Genomic DNA, 23,073 nt, shown 5'->3' on the forward strand with positions numbered 1-23,073 from the left:
TGAAGAATGTGGCCTGTTCATCTTAGACTTGTGTCCTAGTCTGAAGACCTTATGCAAGCTGGCAGTTATTCAGTACGGACTGGATCAGTCTGAACTCCCACACAACATCAGGTGGGAACTGGAAGCCATGAATAGCAACAGCAAAATAAATAGTAAAGGAAAAAAATCAACTGCCCGTAAGAAAGAAAATAAAGAGGGAAAGCAGGACGCAGATCTGAGAACGTTCACAAAGTGTTAAAAATATTCACAAAATGTAAAAGAATATTCACAAAATGTTTAGAAATATTCACAAAATGTTTAGAAATATTCACAAAGTGTTAAAAATATTCACAAAATGTAAAATAATATTCACAAAATGTTAAAAATATTCACAAAATGTAAAAGAATATTCACAAAATGTAAAAATATTCACAAAATCTAACAAAAATACATTAAAACATGTTAAAATAAAATGTTACAAATATTCTCACGTGTCACTTCGAGCCACGTTGTGAGCTTGTAGATCGGCTATACTTTCACTATACTTCTAACACTAACACACTTAACACTTTTTTTTCAAAGTACGAATATATTCATACCCCCCAGTTATGGGACGTTATCAGCCAGAGCTTATATATTCATACACGCCAGTTATGGGACGTTATCAGCCAGAGCTTGTAGATCAGCTATTTTCAGCACGCGGAAATATGCAGGATGTGAGACATTCTGAAACTTTTGCCTTCATCAGATCAGATCAGATTTCACAAGTTAATTTTCACATGGCCCATAGAAGAAGCAAAATTACTGATTCGGTGGTGTTGAGATTTGTCATCTGAATTGTATATATATTTTATTATTAATGAACTCTTATTGTGAAGTGACAAGACCTAGACAGGAAGTGCTTGTTAAGTCCTATGTGTATATAAATCTGAAATAACAAGTTTGCACCTACAGATTTTGTCCAAACATCACGCAAATTGGTACACAGTCTCTCTAGAGCCATTCAACGAAACGGGTCTTTCAGATTTCTCAGACTCCATCCTGATTGGCTAAGATTGGCTTCCAAAGCAAGCAGGAGTGCTCGGTTTCAAACACAATTCTGCAAATCATGAACACATCGTGTGATTTCCGTGAAATTGTGCACGCACATTCCCACTAGGCCGAGGAAGAAATGCCACATGAACATTTTCAACTCAGCCTCATGGTGGCGCTATAACTGGCAGAAAAGTGTTTTTACCTCTAACTGCACGGATCTGTGGATAACTTTGTATGCCAACTCCCTAGAGGCCAAGGAAAAACCTTTGCCTGGAATTTTTCACATCTGCTCTTTATAGCGCCACCAGGAGGCCGACATATGTAAAACACATTTTCTAATATTACTCCTTCAGATTGTATCCAAATTTCACGCAAATCGGTACACATGCTCTCCATAGTCATGTGATCAAGACGGGTTTGTTTGATTTATCATAATCCACCCTCATTGGCTACGATTGGCTTCTAAACTTTTCAGGAGTAGCCCGCTTTGTACCCGTTTTGTACAAATCGCCACAACTACTCAACGCAGCGTCTGATTGTGGTGAAACTGTGCATGCATATTCCCACTAGGCTTTGGAAGAAATGCCACTTGACAGTTTTCAAATCAGCCTCATGGTGGCGCTACAACAGGCCAAGCTACGTCACTCAAACGCACGCATGTACGCACGCGCACACACACGTTTATATTGCTCCTAAACATTTTGCCAAACATCACACTCACACTCCTATCCTCTGTGGAGACCTGTGCCCAGAAGGGCACTTTTTCTAGTTTATTCCTGGTACACACGCTAAGGAGCTGTGAAACTCAACAGGTGGAATTTCACTAAAGGGTGCAGGAAGAGTGGGAATCAGTCGCTGCGGCCAGACATGTGGTCAGAGGCTTGACCTAGTCATGTGGTCAGAGGCTTGACCTAGTCATGTGGTCAGAGGCTTGAAGACAGTCCTTCTGGTGGAACTCACCGTGCCATGGGAGGGAGGTTTGGATGCTGCTAATGAGCGCAAGCGAGCCAAGTATTCAGACCTGGTGGTGGAGTGCAGGGAGGCTGGCTGGAGAGCTGTTATGTGCCCTGTGGAAGTGGGGCGTAGGGGCTTCAAGCTGTTATCTGCCCCGTGGAAGTGGGGCGTAGGGGCTTCAAGCTGTTATCTGCCCCGTGGAAGTGGAAGATTTTTTTAAAATAGTTTTACTTTATAATTAATTAATTAATTAATTAATTAAAAATAAATGTAGGAAGCAAAATAAAAACAAATAAAGGGTAATTTACTCTAGACTCATAAACATTGGTCCGTGACCCTCATGGGGGCCCCGACCCACTGTTTGGGAAACAAACAGTGCACTAGTTCTTTGGCCCAATAGTTCCATTTAGGGGTTAAGGTCACCTCTGTGTCAGGTGGGTGTAGCCCTATGATGAATCAGCTGTAGAATATTATCACTTTAATGAGTCTAGGGGTCAAAGGTCACCTCTATGATGAATCAGCTACAGAGCGCCGAAGTCGGATCAGAACAATCTGACTGTTTCATTCATCTCTGATGGCATGTTGATGACGTCAGCCTGGAACTCCATATTTGGAGATGCCGCCCTTCTCTTTTTCTACGGGCTGTTATTTCTGAGCGGCGCTAGCCCCTCCTACGCCTTTGTGTGTTTGTTTGTGTACCCCATAGCAATGATTTGATTGGTTGAGCAATGTGTGTACCCCATAGCAATGATTTCATTGGCTGAGCACGGATTGTGATGTATGATGATAAGAGCGCCCCTCACTTCACACAAGTCTGATTTTCTTTCTATTGGCTGTTGGTTGTCATGGCTGCCAGTTCCCACCTGATGTGTGGGAGTTCAGACTGATCCAGACCGTACTGAATAACTGCCAGCTTGCATAAGGTCTTCAGACTAGGACACAAGTCTAAGACATACAGGTCATCATTGACTGTGTTGTATGATCTATATCCTCCAAAGAGGATGATACGATCTCCCACCATGCAACAGAATACCATGTGATTCCATACTGTTAATAAGTTCTTAAACATGGAGCATTCCCTTTGGACTCAACTTTCTTCCAGGTGAACTGTACCCATTCTGCAAACTAACCTACGTTTATAACCACTGAACTAGACCAGTGCTTCTCCACCTTATCGGGACAAAGAGCAACATTTTGACTGTCTGACAATTGTCTTTATGGTTTTATTCTCAATGACAAGGGTTCATATCTTGAATGTGTATACGTCGGTTTTCACAAGTGGTTAAAAACTCAGATGTGGAACTCACTAAGGTGTCTACCTGTCACCCTGACTAATACAAAATACAAATTAATCTAAGTGGAAACCGTTACAATAATGCTACATTACTGAGGTTAAGCATAGTTGAGGAGGTTTAACATAATATAGTTTTAACATATGCTAAACTGAGGTTTAACATATAGTGAGCTCAGGATTATATAGGGTTGGGTTTAGGTACTGTATAGTTTTACTGTGGTTAGGGTCAGCTATTTAAAATGCTCATTAATCTCATCTTTCTCTGACATTGGATCTTCTATATATTTTTATGGCTTATTTTGCGTATTGCATATATTTTTTTTTTCTTCTTATTGCTGCATTCCTTGGCCCCTATGATATCGCTGCTTGCAGATATATTTTTTCTTATTTAAACCATGCAGCTGATCAACTGATGTAGACTATACGTCTTGCTTCAAATCATGCTCTTTAGACTCCTGCTAATGATGAATACATAGTTTACATTCACTTATACAACACTGTTTGAGCTCAAACGTCAGCGCCTAACTCAATATTGAATTACGTATTTTAATATAAAGACAATCCACCCAGATGGTGGGGATCTGTGCTCAGAGGAGCGCCCATGGCTAGTTAATGTACAGTACATGCAATGAGTTCATTATGTCAAGGAGCAACATCTTGTGATGTGCACACGTCTCTGCAGCATGCTTGTATGATTGTTGACTTTCTGATGAATGACGTTTGATTGATTGATTGAAGTATTTATTAACAGTTTGCAGAATGGGTACATTTCATGAGAAAGCACAACTCAATACAAAGACTGTTACTGTGGACGACACACTGATAAAGCATTACACTTGTTTACAACAGGGTCCACCTTTTTCAATTCATCAGAACATTGACGAACAAATATACACTTCTATATAAAAAAAAATCACACCTGTGTGAACTGAGTGGTGTAAGGTCTTATATAGCCTGATCAGCTCTGATCTGATGTAATGTCTGACGTAATGAAATCACACCCGGGTGAACTGGGTGACCGTAGCAACCATGCTCATTTTTCATGCACAGACAGACAGACAGACTAACAAAGCCAGTCGTAGGAGTGGTTTACACCACTCAAAAAAACAGGAAATATGTAAGGAGGTAAAAAGGGAAAGGAAACATATACAGTAAGGGAGAAAGGGGGCGCGGGGGGGGGGGGGGGGGATTGAGATTTTACGGGTGCCAGTTTCGAATTGCAGCCGTCCGTAGGTGCCCTTTGAGAGCGGTTTTGAAGGAGTCAAGGGATTTGCATGCTCTTAATGGCAACGTGACATTGATTGAGTGAATGAATATGCTATTAACAGTTTGTAGAATGGGTACTACAGTTCAACAACAGTACAGGTCAATACAAAATCTTCTATAAAACCATAAAAAGTACTAAGACTTGTTTACATAAGGGTCCTCCATTTTCAATTTATCAGAACATTTAAAGACATACAAATATACACTTCTATGTAAAAACAAAAAAAATCACACCCGTGTGAACTGAGTGGTGCAAGGTCTTATATAGACTGATCAGCTGTGGTCTGACGTAATAAAATCACACCCGTGTGATGAACTGGGTGACCATAGCAACCATGCTCATTTTTTGGTACGAACACACGTAAACTAACAAAGCTGAAATCACACCCGGGTGAACTGGGTGGCCATAGCAACCATGCTCATTTTTTGGTACGAACAGACACGTAAACTAACAAAGCCAGTTGTAGGAGTGGTTTACACCACTCAAAAAGCCAGTTGTAGGAGTGGTTTACACCACTCAAAAAAAATCATCATATACACAGTTAGAAAAACAGGGAAAACATGTATTGTACAGTATAGAAAAATAGTAGGAGGGGGGCAGGAAGGAGTCTTTTGAAGGAGTCTAGGGATTCACATTTCTTAACAGCTGTTCGTAGGGCGTTCCACATTTTAGTGGCATAGTAGCATAATTAATTTAACCCCTTCTTTGAGCCGTGGAACTCCCTCTGGTGTTGTGATTGTGTACTTCATTGACATTAAGGAAGTATTTTTGTACAAGGGTATCTTAGTGGTGTAGCGAATCTTGTAGACCAGGCCCAAGTGGCTGTACTCTATCGTCAACCATTCCAACCTATCAAAATGAGCAGGGGTGAGGTATGGGTTCTGGGAGTGAGGCCAAGTAGTAGCCTGACCAGTTTGTTTTGGGATGTCTGGAGCCTTGTTTTAGGGCCTTTGAGGTGCTGTGGTACCATAAGGTGCATGCAGTCAAAGAGAATACCTTGTATGAGGGTCTTCGAGGTATTTTTCCTGAACAGTGAGGAGATCCTGTACAAGAATCTTGTTCTTTGGTTGACTTTTTTGGTAGCCATTTTATCACAGGAAAGAATGGATTCAGTTTTTCCCAGGTGTAATGAAAGTTTGTTATCAGTGAGCCCACCCAGGTGCAGATTATACCGAGGTCAGAGCTGAGGGCCTTTTGAATCCCTGCATGTCCGAGACCAGCACGGCCCAGCAAGTCCCTAGTATGCTTCCTTGTGGAACGCCACATCTCACTGGGAGGGGGGCATTGTTCCGTTCACCTCCACCATCTGTTCTCTCCCCTCCAGGTAGGATTGCATCCAGCTCACTGATGTGCTATCAAGCCTTTGTGGGTAGGCCTACATAATAGCATAAAATGATCACTTAGCCCGCATACAATAACACCTTTATTGGAGATTTTGGATTTATCCGAGGTTAATCTGAGATGATAGTTTGAGTAGAATCAGCAAGCTGGCTATATGATTGTCCCTCAGGAACATCATGAAGTCAGTAGCATCTCTCAGAACACATGAATCATATCTGACTTTTGTCACGATTGTCTGAATTATATTTTAGTTTCCTTTGTTATTTTGAAATTGTGATCAACTGCTTGCTTTATGGTTTATTTTCATGCATTCCTTGGCCCCTGTGTCGCTGCTTGCAGCTTTTTTTATTTTTTTATTTAAGCCAGTGGTTATCAAATATTTCCATGTCATTGATGATGGAACCCCATCTGAAAATGTTTTGTGCCAGCCGCCAGGGAGGTAGCCCCGCCCCCTACCAGACATCAAGTGTTGTTGATTGTAGATTGTATTATTTTCAAATAGCCAAATAATGAAGTGCTCATGTGGCCTATAGTAGCTTTTGTTTTGGTCTTGTTTTCCTACACTTGGTTGATTCTCACAAAATCTGGCAACACTGGCTTCAAGTTGTATTCTGCCACTGCGGCGCCACCTACTGTACGGAGCTTGCAGTCTCATGCATTTGAACTTAAACATTACACATATTCTTGGTTGAATAAATACATTTCAAATACTGCTTGTCTAAAATGATCCCATTCCTACTGTAACTGAATTCTCAGATATATTGTGTGTAGATTTGCATGTAAATACATGGACAGGCAGTAGGTGGCAGCACTCTCAACGCTATCTTGTATGTAAATAGGACAGGCAGTAGGTGGCAGCACTCTCAACGCTATCTTGTAATACTCAACCATAGATACTCAACTCAAACAGTTTGCATTCTATCAGAGTAATGGCACAGCAGAATACATCCATTTTCATTCAATTTCTAAACTTTAAAATTGTATTGCCTCAACTTTTATAGGCTTATTGTGATTTACGAGTTTTACATTTTGTATGGTTTTGATTTTTGTTTGGTCATCTGTGTTGATTGCATAGCACTGCTGTCGTTTATAAACGCACATACATCTGTCATATTTTTATAATTTATTAATAAAAACAAATCAAACATTTACATACAGTAATCTTTAACATTTACATGCCATGGACTGTCCGCGGCCAAAAACACATCAATTTGGCGGTCCTTGACATGAAAATAAACTTTGAGAACCACTGACCAGTAAACAGTCAACATGGTGGTCATTTCTTGCGCCGGTCGTGTTTCCTGATGATGTCTATGAGGTTGTTGGGGGTGACCAGCGGGTCATCGGCCCACGGTTTGGCTTTCTGTTTCTCCCTCCTCTGCTGCTCGTGGAGGTGGGGCGAGTTGAGGAGCTGCGGGGGCAAGATGGAGCCCGTGGGCTTCACTCTATTCACTACATCCAGGAACAGGCGCTTGTTGTTGCCGTTGAGGAAGGTGATGGCCGTACCTCTATGACCCAGGCGACCTGCCCTCCCCATCTGGAGAGAGGGGGGGTACACAACAGGTTAGTGGAGCAGTGGTGGTGGTGTTGCGGCTGTTCATAAAGTCGCCAGCCGAGGAGTTAAACATGACACGCACACGAAAATAGTTTGACCATTTATTCTCCACAACACACGTTAAAAGGTACAACAGTTCCCAGGCCTTAACTATTGCCTAAACGTGGATGTTACGGTGTTAAAAGTTGCATTTGACGGTCAACAGAAAACGTCCTCTCCCACGCTCAACCCCTCTCTCTGTCCAAATTCCCACAGTAGTATAGTGCCCGGCAGGTGAATAAGATAGTTTTTAGCGTGGCAGTGCCAAAGCACCAGTGATCATGCCCACCACCTACTACCAGTGCAGTGTCTGTCCATTAAAGTGACATGCCTTACGTCACCAATAAAACACAAGACTAGGCATTATGTCACAATTGTCACATTATGGCTCCTACACGTGGTTCTCAAATGTTTTTTTAATGTCAAGGTGGCAATAACTCTCAGGATTATAGACGTGTAAAGATCCATTTGGGAACTCCTTCAAGGTCCCTGGACCCCACTTTGACGACCACCGTAGCAGAGTGACCAGCTGAATGTTTAAAATTAAAGTCCTATACCTGCATATTTATTTTATTACAAATAGCATTAGTAGCCAATCTAAAAGCTCAGAACGTGACACGTTGTGTAATTGTAGATACGATATTTTTGAACGTTTGGGCATTTATTTTAAGTATATGCATTTGAAAATGTTCGCCTACAATGAAAAATAGATAAAATAGGGACGCCAGGATGAAAGGTTAGTATAGAAAATAAAAGGAGTCAGGACCCCATACTATATTTGTATGTCGTTGTACAGCCGTGGCGTGGGTAATGGTTATGGGATGCAACTTACAGTACGTCATGTATGCGTGACAACACTGTACTGTACAGTACTGTACCACCCCAGGCTCCCAACCCAGGGAAACAGGGCTCTCCTGAAAGTCATCGTGTAACTTGAACACTGGCTGTGCAACTCAATATTGGTCAATATACAGTATGTCCCTGTGACAAATGTCAACATACAGTATGCTCCATCTATGCTAATTGTATTTGGTCACTGAAGAGATTCTGACTGTAAACGTTTTTTACAGTCACTGCTGCTGACTGAAAGATAATATTGCATAGTGGTTCCCAAACAGAGTGAGAGTCCAGGTATGCATTGGGATTATATATGTGACAACCACACATTATTATTGCATTATTTGCAGTATACAAAAATAGATTAATTATTGTATTGTTTACTATACGAGTAGTTTGTACACAATCATTTCCAATATAAATGCACATTAGTAAAATCCATAAACAAAAAAAATATTTTGAACTTTTTATTTGGCACTAGTAAATACAATAAACAAATAAACAATATACAAATAAACCTTTAAAGAGTGATAAAACATTTTAAATAGAGCTGTACCTTGAGATGTTTAGTTGACCTTTGAGCGTGCCTTGGACACAACATTAGAAAACTACTAGTGGCGAAAAATAAAACTTCTGGGAACTCAGATTAGCAAACCACCTACAGAGGTAGAACCTACCTGGTGAACATACTCATCCATACTGGGAGGCATGTCGAAGTTGACCACCACTTTAACATTGACCAGGTCCAGTCCTCTGCCCAGCACTCCAGTGCTGACCACCACCTCAAAGTCCCCCTCTAGAAGACCCTGAGCACACAAGCACAGCAAGACACCACATGTTCAGAGCACTAAATGGTTTGTAGACAATTAACAATGACATTTTTACATTAAATGGTGCATTTATGTAGCGCTTTTATCCAAATCGCTTTTACATGGATTGTGCATTACATTCACACACACACATTCATACACCGATGGCGTCGGAAACCATGCAAGGCACCAACCTGCGGGAGTAATTAGGGGTTCAGAGTCTTGCTCAAGGACACTACTAACTCTGGGGTAGCCTGAGATCAAACTGGAAAACTTGTGGTTCCCATCCGGCCACTCTACCTACCAGCCACTCTAATATTATTTGTGCAAAATATAAGTACCTTTATGTATTTATACCACAAATGACTTATGGAAATACAAATTAATATTCACAACATCTGCCTGACTGCAGAGTTCTTCTACCCCATTGGACAAAACATGGTCCTCACAACAAATGTCAAATTCCTACTGGGATCATCTAACCAAAAGTTAGCTCTGAACTCGGTAGATCTGCTTTTGGCTTCTGTGGCCCTAATACATGGAATGACCTGCAAACGACATTGAAACTGACCACATTGGTACCTTTGAGTCGTTTTGAAATTTGTCTTAGCTTTTTATTTGTAAACCTATGTAATTCACATGTATATCTTTTGTTTTTCTTTTCCTGTCTGCTAAATGCCTAAATTGTAAATTGTAAATTGTATTACTCGACGACACTGAAAATGAGTTTGATTATTCAGTGTAATTTCGAGAACAAACAAAACTTGAATGAATTAATCTATGCAAAACAAAAATAAAATTGCACTGTATGGCTTCAAAGTACAATACTGTAAGGCGTAATTATTCTAAAGATAATTGTGGGAGAGATATGTAGAGATATGTACACATGTTGTATTAAACACTAGTGACATGTTGCATTAACATGTTGCATTAACCACTTAATATGCATACGCCCTATATGCAGTATGTCATTGTACTGTATGACAAAGAAAGAAAAAATAAATTGCCATGTAAGCTCACAATGGAAAGAGTTGAAAATCTACTCAAAGTGTGGATGCCAGGGTAATGTGGTTGGCTGGCTGTACTTGAGCCATGTTCCTGTCTTGTTGTTTTACTGTTGTTTTACGGCCCGTGTCATGGCTGCCGGTGGCCTCACCTTGAGGATGCGGTTACGTTCCCACTGAGTCTTGTCAGAGTGGATGGCCACGACGTTGAGCTCCATCACCTTGGCGACGGCCTCGCACAGCAAGTCTGCCCCCAGCTTGCAGTCCACAAACACCACCACCGGAGGCTGGTACAACTTCCTGTCCTGAAAGGTCAGAGAAGGGAGAAAACACGCGTCTTGAAAGCCACATTCTCACCCGGGGGTATTCATGCGATTGTGTGGTCAGCACACACACTTTATGATGAGCCATTGAGGCACCACGGCCAATTTTTTTAAGACCATACCAGTGGTCTGGCATCAGACTGTTGACTCTGACTTACGGTATACTTGACAATTACTGCTAATCATTTCCCAAGGCATATTGTGGTTCGTTTTAATTTTGAACAAGCCATTGCATGTATTCCATTTATTTCAGTACAGCATTAACCTTGCTTGACAAAGATAATATAACACAATTAACTGAATATACTTCATGACAGTTGTGTTAGTGCTCGATTTCAACCCATTTTAAAGTGTGTAATGATCTGAAAAGTCTAGCCAAATATAGCCCCTGGTGAAGAGATTGATTTCCAAATTAAATGACCTCAGAGACCTTTCTAACCGCACAATGCATTTTAGCCAACAGTGACTCAATGATTGTCTAGGGACTTTTTCAATTAAAAAAGAAAAGAAAAAGGCCATTAATGGAAATATCGTCTACAATGTGTATGTGATAGATGGATATATTGATGACGGAATGTTCCCTTAAACATTTCTTTACACCGATCTGGGTGAGAGGTTTGCATGTTTTGTCTATGATTCAGAATCAGACTTGTGGCCAATTTCATAACCTTTGGTCCGAATGAAAGCTTAGAATGTGAAACTCTCCGTATACCCATGTCCCCTCCATGTGGTACAACGGCTCTGGTTACTCACACATATGATCTAATGTCATTTATCCACTGGGGTGTATGAAACAGGCCCTTCCTGTTCCACCGTGCTGTATAAATGGTACGAGCGGTTGCTGGATGATTTCCTGGACAGAGGCCATGGCTCAGGGCCCACCCATTTCCTCTGGACAAGGGTGGTAGGGGAGGGTAGGGGGGGTTTAGGGCTGCAGTAACGGCTGTCTAAATATGGTCCAGTATAGTAGAGGCTGGTGTTTGGCGCGTCAGGAATTCCCTCCACTCACAGCCAGTTGATTAAATTCCAGGCCCAGTTGCGATGGATGTCGAGGCTCACCGAGTAGCCAGTCTCGGTTTGAAATTCAAATCAAAATTAACGGTCGGCTTTCTTCATGGGACAGATTCCATGTTGTCAAAACAGTGACAGGCTTTCATTCCAAAATGAGACATCTACCATTCGAAAGCTAAATGTCTCAAGACAGATTCTGCTAAGTACTAACAGCAGAATATGTCAGCACCACTCACTGCCATAAACATGAAATGTTGTTAGTAGGAATAAACACAGGAGACCCCCGGGAGGAAGTGGACTTAGAAAGGGGAGGCGCCAAACAGAGTTCCTGTCTCATCACAAAAAAGGTGGTGTCCCATAGAGTATTAAAAGGATAGAGACTGAACCGGAGTGATAGCCCCACCCCCCGCTATTTATTTCAGTGGAAGTTGCTCAGTGGCGTTTTGGAAGAACAGTCTACTTCCGCATTTTTTCGATTTGGACAAAGGACACCAAAATTTGGTGTCCAAAATGCGGAAGTGCAAACGAGCGCTCAATGTTAAAGCCCAGATGCACGGGGTTTCCTCGTCATAACTCCACGGGTCCGCCTGCAGTCCCTGCTCTTACCACTAGGGCCGAACGCCTCAACGTTGGAGAGCCTCACTGGGGGCTTGGTGCAGCCAGAGGCAAAATCAAAAAGGAAAACAAACATCTGTTTCTTTTTACTGAATGTGTTCCCATTGGTTGAAAACAAACTGACATCTACCCCCACCCCCACAGAATGATGGAGAACACAAAGTTAGAACTAATCTTGGAATTTTGTCAAGGATAGTTGCTAATTACGGTCTGTGGCTGACAAGAGCACTACTTTTACACAATGGACCGCAATAGTAGTCTACTGAATCTCAAGCCAAGCTTGTGACTGTGGTGTCAATAGTTTCATTCCCAACTGGTAAAATCTACACAGGAGAAGTCTGTGAAATCTTCTCCCAGCAAGGTGCCTAGAGCACAGCATTCCGGTAACACTAGCCAAATAGAGATTGATTTCCAAATGAAATGACCTCCATGACTTTTCTTACCGCACAATGCATTTTAGCCAACAGTGACTCAATTATTCAGCCATGTCTAGTGACTTGTAAAGATGTCGGCATTCCGGTAACACTGCACACAGTGGCAAATAAGCAGAACAGAAGGTTGTATTATATTAGGCAGTTTCTTGATTATACAGTAATTAGGCCCATTTGTTCCCGTGGGAGAAATTCCAGTTTCACCTTCACTCAACTGATTGCTGCCCAAGTGGTCAGACTTGAGTGCACCAGGGAGCAGTTACAGTTTACACATTTCTGGGGGCGGGCATCGAACCTGCTGGGACCTTCTGCTTCCCAAGCGGCCTCTCTACCCCATAAAGATATAATGTGAAACACTGTTGTTGGAAAGGTGAATAAATGACTTTGTTTGTTTTTGGCAGTTTCATAACTGTGATCAAAGCATGTACAGTAGGTATTCAAAGACGGTGGCAAAGCTCTAATGATCTAATGAAGCTCTAATGATTGTGGCAGCGGTGGCCGAACGGATTGCGGAGCGGTCTTGATACCGGAAGGTCGCCAGTTCGAATCAGCGGTCCGACACGTTAAAATTACCACCGCTGAAGTGCCCTTGAACAAGGCATTGAACCACTACGATGAAATGTTCTATGAGCAGGGCCTGGCTGGAAACAAGTTCTTGAGCTTAGCCCAGATACCCTGGGTAAATATAGTAATCATTTCATTTCATCTGGTCTGTGTCCAAGTATTTACTGGAGTAGCATGTAACCAGTGTTTTTTTTTAAAAAGATGTTTTGAAAGATGTTTGATAGTGTAATGTCAATGAAAAGATTATATTTATATTATATGAAATGTGTCAGTGATTTCTTTGTATATTTAAGTTATTTGTCATGTCTGCCCTATGTGCAATTTGTGATTACAAAGCCTAAAAGACAAAAATAAACACAAATTGTAACGTTCCAATGTTGAATGCAAATCGTTACTCACAATTATGTGGATGGCAAAATAATCGTCAAGCTACATTTTTATGGTGACAGCCCTAGGTATACTAGTGTGAATATAGTGAAACATGGTAGAACACACCACTGTGTGTAACATACATTGAGGATCTCAAACAGCTTCTTCTTCTTGGATGGTTCTTCCACCCAGAGCAGGATCTGCCTGACGTTGGCACAGGGCTGGTTCTTCTCCCCGATGGTGATGCCCACAGCGTCACGGGTCAGGCGGGCAGCCAGGTGCTCCGTGCCCTTCGGTATGGTGGCCGATGTCAGCAGAGTCTGGTGTTCCTCAGGGACATGTTCCAGGACCTCCAGAACTTGCTGCTGGAATCCCATTTTCAACATCGTGTCTGCCTGCGGAAGACAACACAAAAAAAACATTACATGACAATTTTCAACTATAATGGCAAGCCCCAAACAGGGATGCCAGATTCAAAGAGGTTAACTTGATGCATGATGCAAAGTACAGATTTTAATAGTCTATTTGTATTGATTGTTGATGGTGTTTATTTAATTTTTTTGTCAGATGTTTCTTCTATAGAAAACAAAAAAGGAGGAAAGAAAAAATACAAAGTCAAAAAGCGAAACAAAACCCTCAACCCTCCTACCCATGCTGCTCAGTGACACTGCATACAATAGAGCGTCGCAGTCCCGCCTCCTACCCTGGACCTAGGACAAATAAAGAGGATGGTGCACGGAGGTGCGGCCCACTCTCCTGCGGGAGGTTTGCACATGCTCAGTGTAAACAGGAACTGCGATGATGGAGTATTCCAGCAGAGGTGCTAGAGGTGCATGAAAGTTGCTGACCCTGAACTGAAATAATAAAAAGGATATCACAAAAAAGAGAATAGTACAGTTGATTTTGTTTTTATTTTAAAAAGTATATCAATTTCATAACTGTGGAAAAAATGTTGTGTATAACAGACTGAAAGATAAAGGACAAGTACATTTACTAAATGTTAATGTTTTTGTATATTTTCTTTTGTGGATTTTCCATGTTCTTTAATTAGTACATGTGTCAAACTTGTATTTTTGTGAAATGACAAAGAAACATGGATACTGTTCATTCAAGTGCTCTGGATGATATAAAACATTTGAAAAGGGAAGGATGACTGCTGTTTAATTCTCAACTGTTCTGGATCTCATTATTTACATGAAAGTTATGAGCTTTCTATCTAGCACATCTGCTGGAACACTCCATCATCGCAGTTCCTGTTTACACTGAGCATGTGCAAACCTCCCGCAGGAGAGTGGGCCGCACCTCCGTGCACCATCCTCTTTATTTGTCCTAGCCCTGGACCAGGAAATGAAACCCAATGCATTATTCTCATAGACATTTCTTAAAGTATTTATTTAAAGACGGTTACGCCGCGGACAAAGCCAACTCGAGTCGTGACAACTCATGACAACACAAACAATATTTTGGACCAAACTAATAATTAGAAAGAAGAAAAAAACGGCAGGTTACAACACTTTTTTTGTTGTTTTTCTTCTTTGTAATTATTTGTTTGGTCCAAAATATTGTTTGTGTTGTCATGAGTTGTCACGACTCGAGTTGGCTTTGTCCGCGGCGTAACCGTCTTTAAATAAATACTTTAAGAAATGTCTATGAGAATAATGCATTGGGTTTCATTTCCCGGTCCAGGGTAGGAGGCGGGACTGCGACGCTCTATAGAATAGAACAGTAAGATGATGAAATGCTCATGGAAAACATCTGAAAAGAAAATGGTGTACAGTTAACCATATCAGTGGTATCCTGTCTATTAATTATTGTTGATGGTGTTTATTTGATCTATTTTATACTGAATGTACCACTAAGGGTAACTGGAAGGCTCACCCCAAAACTGCTCGCCTGCATTTTTTCCCACATCAGAAGAGAAGGCTAGCGCCCCTCAAAAACCAGGGACCCTGAACGATTTAGGGGCCCCAGAGCGGAACAAGGGACCTGGAAGAGGCCACATAACAGGCCTGGTATCGGTCAGAATGACTGATGGCAAGAACCCCTGCCTATACACATACATTTCTCTGGGCTTCCCAGGATATCTAGCCCTGCATCATTCACCCTGTTAGGATTTAATTTGCAATAATGACGTGTGATATCACGAAATTAACATAATGTCCATACCTCATCAACCACCACCACCTTCACTCCATCCAGCTGCACCGCCCCCTGCTTCAGCACCTCAAGTAGCCGCCCAGGCGTTGCTATGACAACCTGGAAGGGAGAGACTTCAAAGGTTAACCAGAGGATGATGACAAAAAGGACGGAACAGTGAAATCCTCGTCATCCGGTTTGTTTAGGCTGCCAGATTTGAACTTAAAATGTCCCATCTTTAATTTGATAAACTAATTCTATTGTACTTTTTCCATCTTTTTTTTTTTACTACATTTTTATCCCACGATTTTGCAACCCATTTTTTTCACCCAGTGTCAATTATCTAATGTAATCCTGGGCGCTACACTTCCTCTGCCAACCTAGGGGGGGCAGCGGACTGACCTCATGCTTCCTTATATGCATGAGGAGTCCAAGCTGCTTCTTTTCACCTGACAGGGGAGAATTTCCCTGGCCGGACATAGCGCGTGGAAGGAACACGTTATTCTGACCAGTTCTTTTCCCCTCCATCAGGCTGGCCAGGGGTATGTAGTTTAGATTCCAAGATTACTGCATGTTTTTTTGTGAGGGTACCTGCCTACCCTAGGGGACACAAGGAGAACATGCAAACTCCACACAGAAAGGCCCTTTCGCCAACCTTTTCATTACATTAGCAGCCGTTCTATTTTTGAGCCCCTCCTATACACAGGTTTAATGTTTGTCTTTAGTTCAATGTTTGTTTTGTAAAAACCATTGGCAATTAAGGGAAAATTTACATCATGTGCCTCATTACGTCATATTTCCTCTTTATTGTTAATGGCGTTTAATGTTTGTGTTGGCACCTTTTGTTTTACATCACCATTACATCACCTAATCAACATGAGTTAGATTTTAATATATTAGCGGCCCTCACTTCACACGGGTGTGATTTTTTAACTACAGCTTGAGTTCTAAATGAAATTAAATGGTTTAGTATTGCAAATTGCCAGTATGGAGCCACACACACACACGCTTCTGTAGTCATAAGTTAATAACCAATAAAAGAGACAAAAAAAGTCAGTGTTAGGGCAGAATGAGTGACCGTACGTTGATGGTGCGTTTGAGCCGGTGAAGTTGAGGGGGCAGGGGCATGCCCCCCACCAGCAGGGCTGTCCTCATGTTGGGCACGCCCACCACCAGCTCCTTGGCCTGCCTTTCTATCTGGATGGCCAGCTCCCTGGTGGGGGTCAGAATCAGCGCCACAGGGCGACCCGCTGTGCTTACTGGACTCTGTATGGAGAACAGCGAGCAGGAGCTGCACTTAATGTTGAGAATCACACCCATTTCTACCGTATACATCATTTCTGGATAAACATATTACAAACACATGTTCTCTGCTCTTCCCAGGAGAAATACTAATAACTACATATACCGGTAATAAAACAATAAGACACACAACACTAGACTAGTTTGCCTAATTGATAATTAGACAGCTTAAGATGTGAATATTTAAGATTCATTATGGTACGAGATAAAGTACAAAAAATACAAAGCAAGACTGAAAGTAGCCCACAGCCTATTTCTGTTACAAACTTGAACTTCACAAGCAAGTAAATCAAAACATTTCATGCAGTTCCACGATTGTTTAAGTTTTAGTACTTCCAACAAAAAGTTTATTTTTAAATTGTTTGTTGAAATTTGAGGTTGCACAGATTACAAAAGCTAAAAATAGACCTCTCCTTATGAATTCATCATTGTTGTTTTTCCATGGGGGGGGGGGGGGGGGGGGGCAGCTGCAGCTGGACTAGACTAGAGGATCAAATTGAATTGATTTCCACCAACTTTACTTTCTCCACAAATGTGCGAGGTGTCAAGAGACTGAGAGAATACTGCTCTAACAACAAACACGATTAAAGTATTTAGGTTCAAGCCCATCTCTAGGCATTTATATTTATGTTTTCTTCATTTCTTAGTATTATTCTGAATTTCACATCCCCAAGGATGAGTGCATTATTTGAATTTATTTTCTCAAACCAGCACCAATACTGATGAGAAATGCAGTCTAATGATCGTGAAGAAATTAAACAAGCCTGCTCTTTTTACTATTCAAAGTGACTGATTCATTTTAATAAGATAATATAAGATAAGATTTAATAAGGGGGATTAGCAACATTTGAGACTGAAATGAATGAATAAAACTCTTCTCCTCCACTGTGGCCAAGAACGGTTCCCATGCATTGATTTAGAAGATAAGATATTGATAAGACAGGAACTTTATTGATCCCTGTGGGGTTATTCAGGACAGACATTATGTAACGGTAAGGCAAAAGGTCATTACTATAATAAGTGGCAAACCTGTCCTGGTCAAAGGTGTAAGAACAGTAAAAGGTCTGTAACAATAATATCATTATATAATCCTGTACCTCCAGTGCCCTCAGCAACACCGGCAGCAGAAACGCCACGGTCTTCCCCGACCCCGTCTCGGCGCTGGCAATCACGTCCCGGCCCGACAGACCCACCGGCACCATCTGCATCTGGACGGGCGTCGGGGCCTCGTAGCCCGCCTTCTTCAGGTTGCCGGCCAGCGTGTCGGGGAAGCCGCAGTGCTGAAACTCCACGATGGGTCTGCTCACGTCCGTGCCCTGGGTGGAGATGCCCAGCTCCTGCTTCACTCGCTGCACCTGGGCCTCCGTCAGCCCGGAGATGAAGGGGTCCTCTCTGTAGGAGTAGACGGCGGTTTGAAGGGTGTCAGACGAGGAGCCGCCGCCGGGGTCTGGGTCCACGGCTGGTTCTGCAGTCCTGTCATTAGGGATGGGACGATATGACAATGACACGTCACGATTATTGTGGCAAAAAATAATAAGAGATTAACGATATTATCGCGATAATCAAAATATGCTTAAAACTTAAAATGTCACTGTTGTTAAGCACTTGAATCCCCAGCATCCCTATTCTGGGGGGTCACAAAACATGTACGATCTACAAGCTTGTGAGATTGGAGATCTGCTAATTTTGCGAATCAAATGCACTCTTTACTGGTTTTAGTATAAGGGAATACTGAATTTGCAGCTGAACCAAATCCAGAGGGGACAATTTCACATTAAATTAAAATCTCTGCGATACATTATCGTCTCATGATCCCTACCTGTCGTGCTCCGTTCTGTGTTTGCGGTCAAACGCGTCCGCCCCGGTCCCCAGCCCCATCTGGGCCAGGTGCTTGGCCTTGCACTCCAGGCTGCACACGTCGTTGTCCGTGCTGTCACAGATGTACTCCCCGTAGCGGCCGCACATCACGCACGCCGGCTCCCCGGGCTGGGGCCACCTCTGGCTCTTCCTGAACGACTTGACCGGTTCCTCCTCCTCATCATCGTCGTCATCTTCATCCTCCTCACTGTCATCTGACGACGACCCCCTTTCACCGTCCTCACATGGTGGGCTCTCTTTCACAGATGCTGTGTCTGTAACCAGTGGTGGAAAGTAACTAAGTACATGTCCTCAAGTAGTGCACTTAAGTACACATTTGAGGATTGTTTTACTTTAATGAAGTATTTTAAAATGTATTGTAATATTGTACTTTTTTCTCCGCTACAATTATTTGAAAACCTTTGTTACTAGTTACTTTGTAGATTTTGATTATTATTATTACAAAACATACATTAACCCCCATTTGAAAATAGCCGATCTACATTTATATATTTATATACATTTGTTTACATTTTGAACACTATTGCTACTTTAAATACATGTTGATGCCAATACTTTTTTTTACAGTAAATGGTAAATGGAGTGGACTGCATTTATATTTTATTCGAAGCACTTTACATTACAATGTAGCCTACTTCACATTCACCCATTCACACAGACACACACCGATGGTGGAGTAAACTATGCAAGGCAAGGTACCAACCTGCTCATCGGGAGCAGTTAGGGTTGCTCTGCAGTTAGGGAGGGAGGGAATCGAACCTGAAACCTTCGGATTCCAAGGACAGCCACTCTAACTCCTGACCCACTGCCACCCCCACTTTTTTGGTGCAAACCACTCCAACAACTGGCTTTGTACCTGTGTACCCGTGTTTGTTCGTAGTCGTACCGAAAAAATGAGCATGGTTGCTATGGTTAGCAACCAAAAAAACGAGCATGGTTGCTATGGTTAGTATGTGACGTCACTGACATCACAGATATCACGTCAGAGTGAATCAATCTCTATATAATCAATCTTTATAGTTATTCCTCAACAGATGTTAGGCATAGTGGCAAAAGATCAGATTGGAGATATTTCACTTTAGAAGACGATATGGAAAAATCAAAAGACCCTGAATTACATAGAAATACCTTAGGGACATGTAGAGGAATAGATACAAATACCTTATATAATTTGTTTGCGGAGAGTACTTATGACACAGATGCTTTCCTGGTTCTAATGTACAGTAACTATAACATATGCCACATTAAATGTGTAGTTGCACCACTCAGTTCACACGGGTGTGATTTTTAATGTGAATACTGGTATTATTTTTCTACATTGTGGTGGTTCTGAATGAATTAAAAATGGTGGTGGTGTTGTAAACAAGTTTGATTGATTGATTGAAAGATGTATTAACAGAATGGAGAATTACAGTACATTTCAAGCACAACTCAATAGTGTAACTCAAAAGTGTAACTAAAGTGTAATGCTTTATCATGGTGTCGTCCACAGTAACAAATAAAATATGCAAATACTTTGTCCACCACTGTCTGTAACAGGTGGTGGTGCTGCTGCTGTCTGTTCTGTTGTCAGGTTCACATCTGTGCGCTCTTCCTCGTGGTCCAGATCTTCCTCGTGGTCCAGAGGGGCTCCAGTGGAGCTTTGGACGGGGGTCTCCCTCTCTCCTGGAGGAGGACCCACCTTGACCTTCTTTATAGTAGGACGTTGTGCTGGGACCTCGGCGGGTCTCTTCACTTTCAGGGCTCTCGGCATAAACATGGTGTTCTGTTAGCACAGACAGAGATCAATGACAGTGTTATTATTATTATTATTATTACATTTTAGCTACAGTAGAAATCACGCAGTTAGAATGTTTAGGCCGAAGTTCGCGGCTGTCAAATGTTTTTTTTTTTTATGTTTTCTTTTGTGGCTTTCGCCTTTATTTTATATTTTTTATGGAGGGACAGACAGTAGGCTGACAGGAAATGGGAAGAGAGATGGGGGGATGACATGCAGTAAAGGCCGTCGGGATCGGGAGTCGAACCCGCGGCACACTGCCAGACTGGGTTACCAGCCAAGGTGCCTGGACCGCTGAGCCACGGCCCAGGCCGCTGTCAAATGTTTTAATGTAAACCTACCGGATAGTTTCTGGAATGCAGTGAAAGATCAATTAACGCAACAATATAACACACGACATTATATTCAGCCGCTTTCTTCTAATTTTCTTTCCAGACGTTCATCAAAACAAACAAGCACCGGTCCAGCGCACGTTGATGACGTAGTGCTTCGCTTGATGCCGATGGGTATTGTAGTCATATTGTAGTTTGAATGATATAATACCACTAGCTTTCTTCACAAATGTGTTCATAAAGGTGTCTACTGTAACATATACATTTGTTCCAACCCAACTCCCTTGGGAAACTTTGTGACAGCTGCTGAAAGTTGGGGTACCATTATCAACCAATATAAGGCAAAATTCCCCAAATTTCATTATACTTTAAGTAGCATGTGACGTGTCAAACTAGGGGGTTTTCATGATGCTGAATCCATCCCAAGCAATAGTTTTGCACGAAAACCCTCCTTGGGCTAAATCTGGCCATAGCCACTTGCCCAAATGTGCCCAAATGTGCTGACCTCATCACATTTGTGATGACGGCTATGGTCATTTTTTGTGCAAAACTAATGCTTGCAATAGTTTCAGAATCATGAAAACCCCCTAGTTTGACACATCACATGCTACTTAAAGTATAATGAAATTTGGACATTTTTGTTTCCCAAGGGAGTTGGGTTGGAACAATTTGTGAAGAAGGGCTAAAGGGGGTCCCCGGGTGAATGATAGGCTATTAGTAATAGTTAGGAACCAAATGGACCCGTATTGGTCTGTTACTCAGAGAGTGTATAAATGGAACGAAAGGATATTTATTGTAGCATAATGCATGGCAAACTGTACGTGGGTCCTTGAACTGAAAGTAGTTAAATCACTCACTGCTAGATCAATAAAAAATAAAATAAAACTCATGGGGTAACTGGCTTATCTTTTCAAATGGGGGTCCGTGGGTGGGTGTCCAGAGGTACTAGCTGCATCCTCCTTATTTGTCACACATCTGTAATGTAATGCATGTACCACATGCATACTGTAAAGCAGCGGTTCTCAAACGTTTTCATGTCAATTAGTTTTATAGTAAGCCTATACTTTGTTGAATATCTTTACAATATACAATTTAGGCATTTAGCAGATGCTCTTAATCCAGAGCGATTTACAGTAAGCAAGAATCAAACATGGTAATAAATCAAATGCATGATAAAATAGTCAAGAATCATACATACGCTACGCTAAGAACCTAACAGTGGAATATCTATATAATGAAACGTGTACAATAGGGTGCTATGTCTACATAAAATGTATATCTAAGTTACATAAGTTGAGCCTTTGCATACGCCTGTAAGGTCGTCGAGGCTACGGGCATAATGCAGTAATGGTCTTTTTTTTTGTTGCAGGTATTACAAAGGTCTTGAAAGTCCTTAAATCATCACTTTACTGTCACCGTGACCTGGGGAGTGGGGACCCCTCCCAAACATGATGTGTGGACCCACAGTTTGAGAACCACTGACTTGGATCACCTGAGACCTCCTGGCTGGAGACAGGCAAATCCGGCTGACGACGGCAACCTTTTTTACATGAAAGTGTCATTTGTACACTCTCAGAGTATATATTACTTTGACCGACAAAAAACAGTTTTTTGTGTAAAATAATGTTTTCTACTTTCCCCATGTGCTTCCCAACTTCACAGCCAGGTGTAAATGATGGATGCTTACTAGATTTAAGGTCACATGGCAACACAGTTTTCTAGTTTTCTCTCCCCTACATTTCAAGCACAACTCAATACAAAGACTGTTAACTGGGAGTGGACGACCCAATATAAAGCATTACACTTGTTTACAAGAGGGTCCACCTTGTTCAATTCATCAAAGCATTTAGAGACGTACCAAATAGACCGGAAAAAATATATAGTGAGGGGAAAAGGGGTGAGCAGGTAACAAGCCACGGAGACATGGAGGCATGATCACATCCATAGAGAGAATAATTACCTTCATCTGCTGCTATTGGTGCACTGACCCGCATGGTGTTGATGTTCAACACGCTCGGAGCCTCGCTGCTGCTCTGTAGACCTGTGCAGGCTGTACACAAACTCTCTCTCTCTGTGTGCGTGTGCGCGTGTGTGCGTGCGTGTGTGCGTGTGCATGTGCGTGTGCGTGTCCCTCCTCTGTATGAACGCACTCACACACACACACACACACACACACACTGCGCGATGACGTCATCATCACGTAGGTGGATGCCCGCGAACT

At 42.0% G+C, this 23,073-nt stretch overlaps 1 protein-coding gene across 2 annotated transcripts; it reads right to left on the reverse strand.

Moving 5' to 3' along the window:
• Positions 1-7,063: 7,063 nt before the first annotated feature.
• Positions 7,064-22,833, reverse strand: LOC306926746 (putative ATP-dependent RNA helicase DDX59). 2 transcript variants are annotated; one of them, XM_079506157.1, is made up of 10 exons: positions 22,813-22,833; positions 20,259-20,508; positions 18,685-18,997; positions 17,963-18,338; positions 16,647-16,829; positions 15,594-15,683; positions 13,571-13,822; positions 10,267-10,419; positions 8,979-9,107; positions 7,064-7,407 (listed from the first exon to the last, which is right to left on the reverse strand). In XM_079506157.1, exons 1-10 carry the CDS (start codon positions 22,816-22,818, stop codon positions 7,147-7,149), a joined length of 2,013 nt encoding a protein of 670 aa, XP_079362283.1. In that variant the 5' UTR covers positions 22,819-22,833; the 3' UTR covers positions 7,064-7,146. The 2 variants fall into 2 exon arrangements, with proteins under 2 accessions (XP_079362283.1, XP_079362284.1); XM_079506158.1 differs by lacking the exon at positions 22,813-22,833 and adding an exon at positions 20,862-20,987.
• Positions 22,834-23,073: the final 240 nt, after the last annotated feature.

This window comes from Electrona antarctica (genome assembly GCF_951216825.1).
Source record: "Electrona antarctica genome assembly, chromosome: 7".
NCBI lineage: Eukaryota > Metazoa > Chordata > Actinopteri > Myctophiformes > Myctophidae > Electrona > Electrona antarctica.

Excerpts from the sequence above, each read along its gene's own strand:
- LOC306926746 (XM_079506157.1), bottom strand. Across the intron at positions 18,998-20,258 it reads TACAGACAGTGGTGGACAAA|ACACAGCATCTGTGAAAGAG; the intron begins GTATTTGCATAT and ends CACTGGTTACAG. Across the intron at positions 13,823-15,593 it reads AGGTGGTGGTGGTTGATGAG|GCAGACACGATGTTGAAAAT; the intron begins GTATGGACATTA and ends TGTCTTCCGCAG.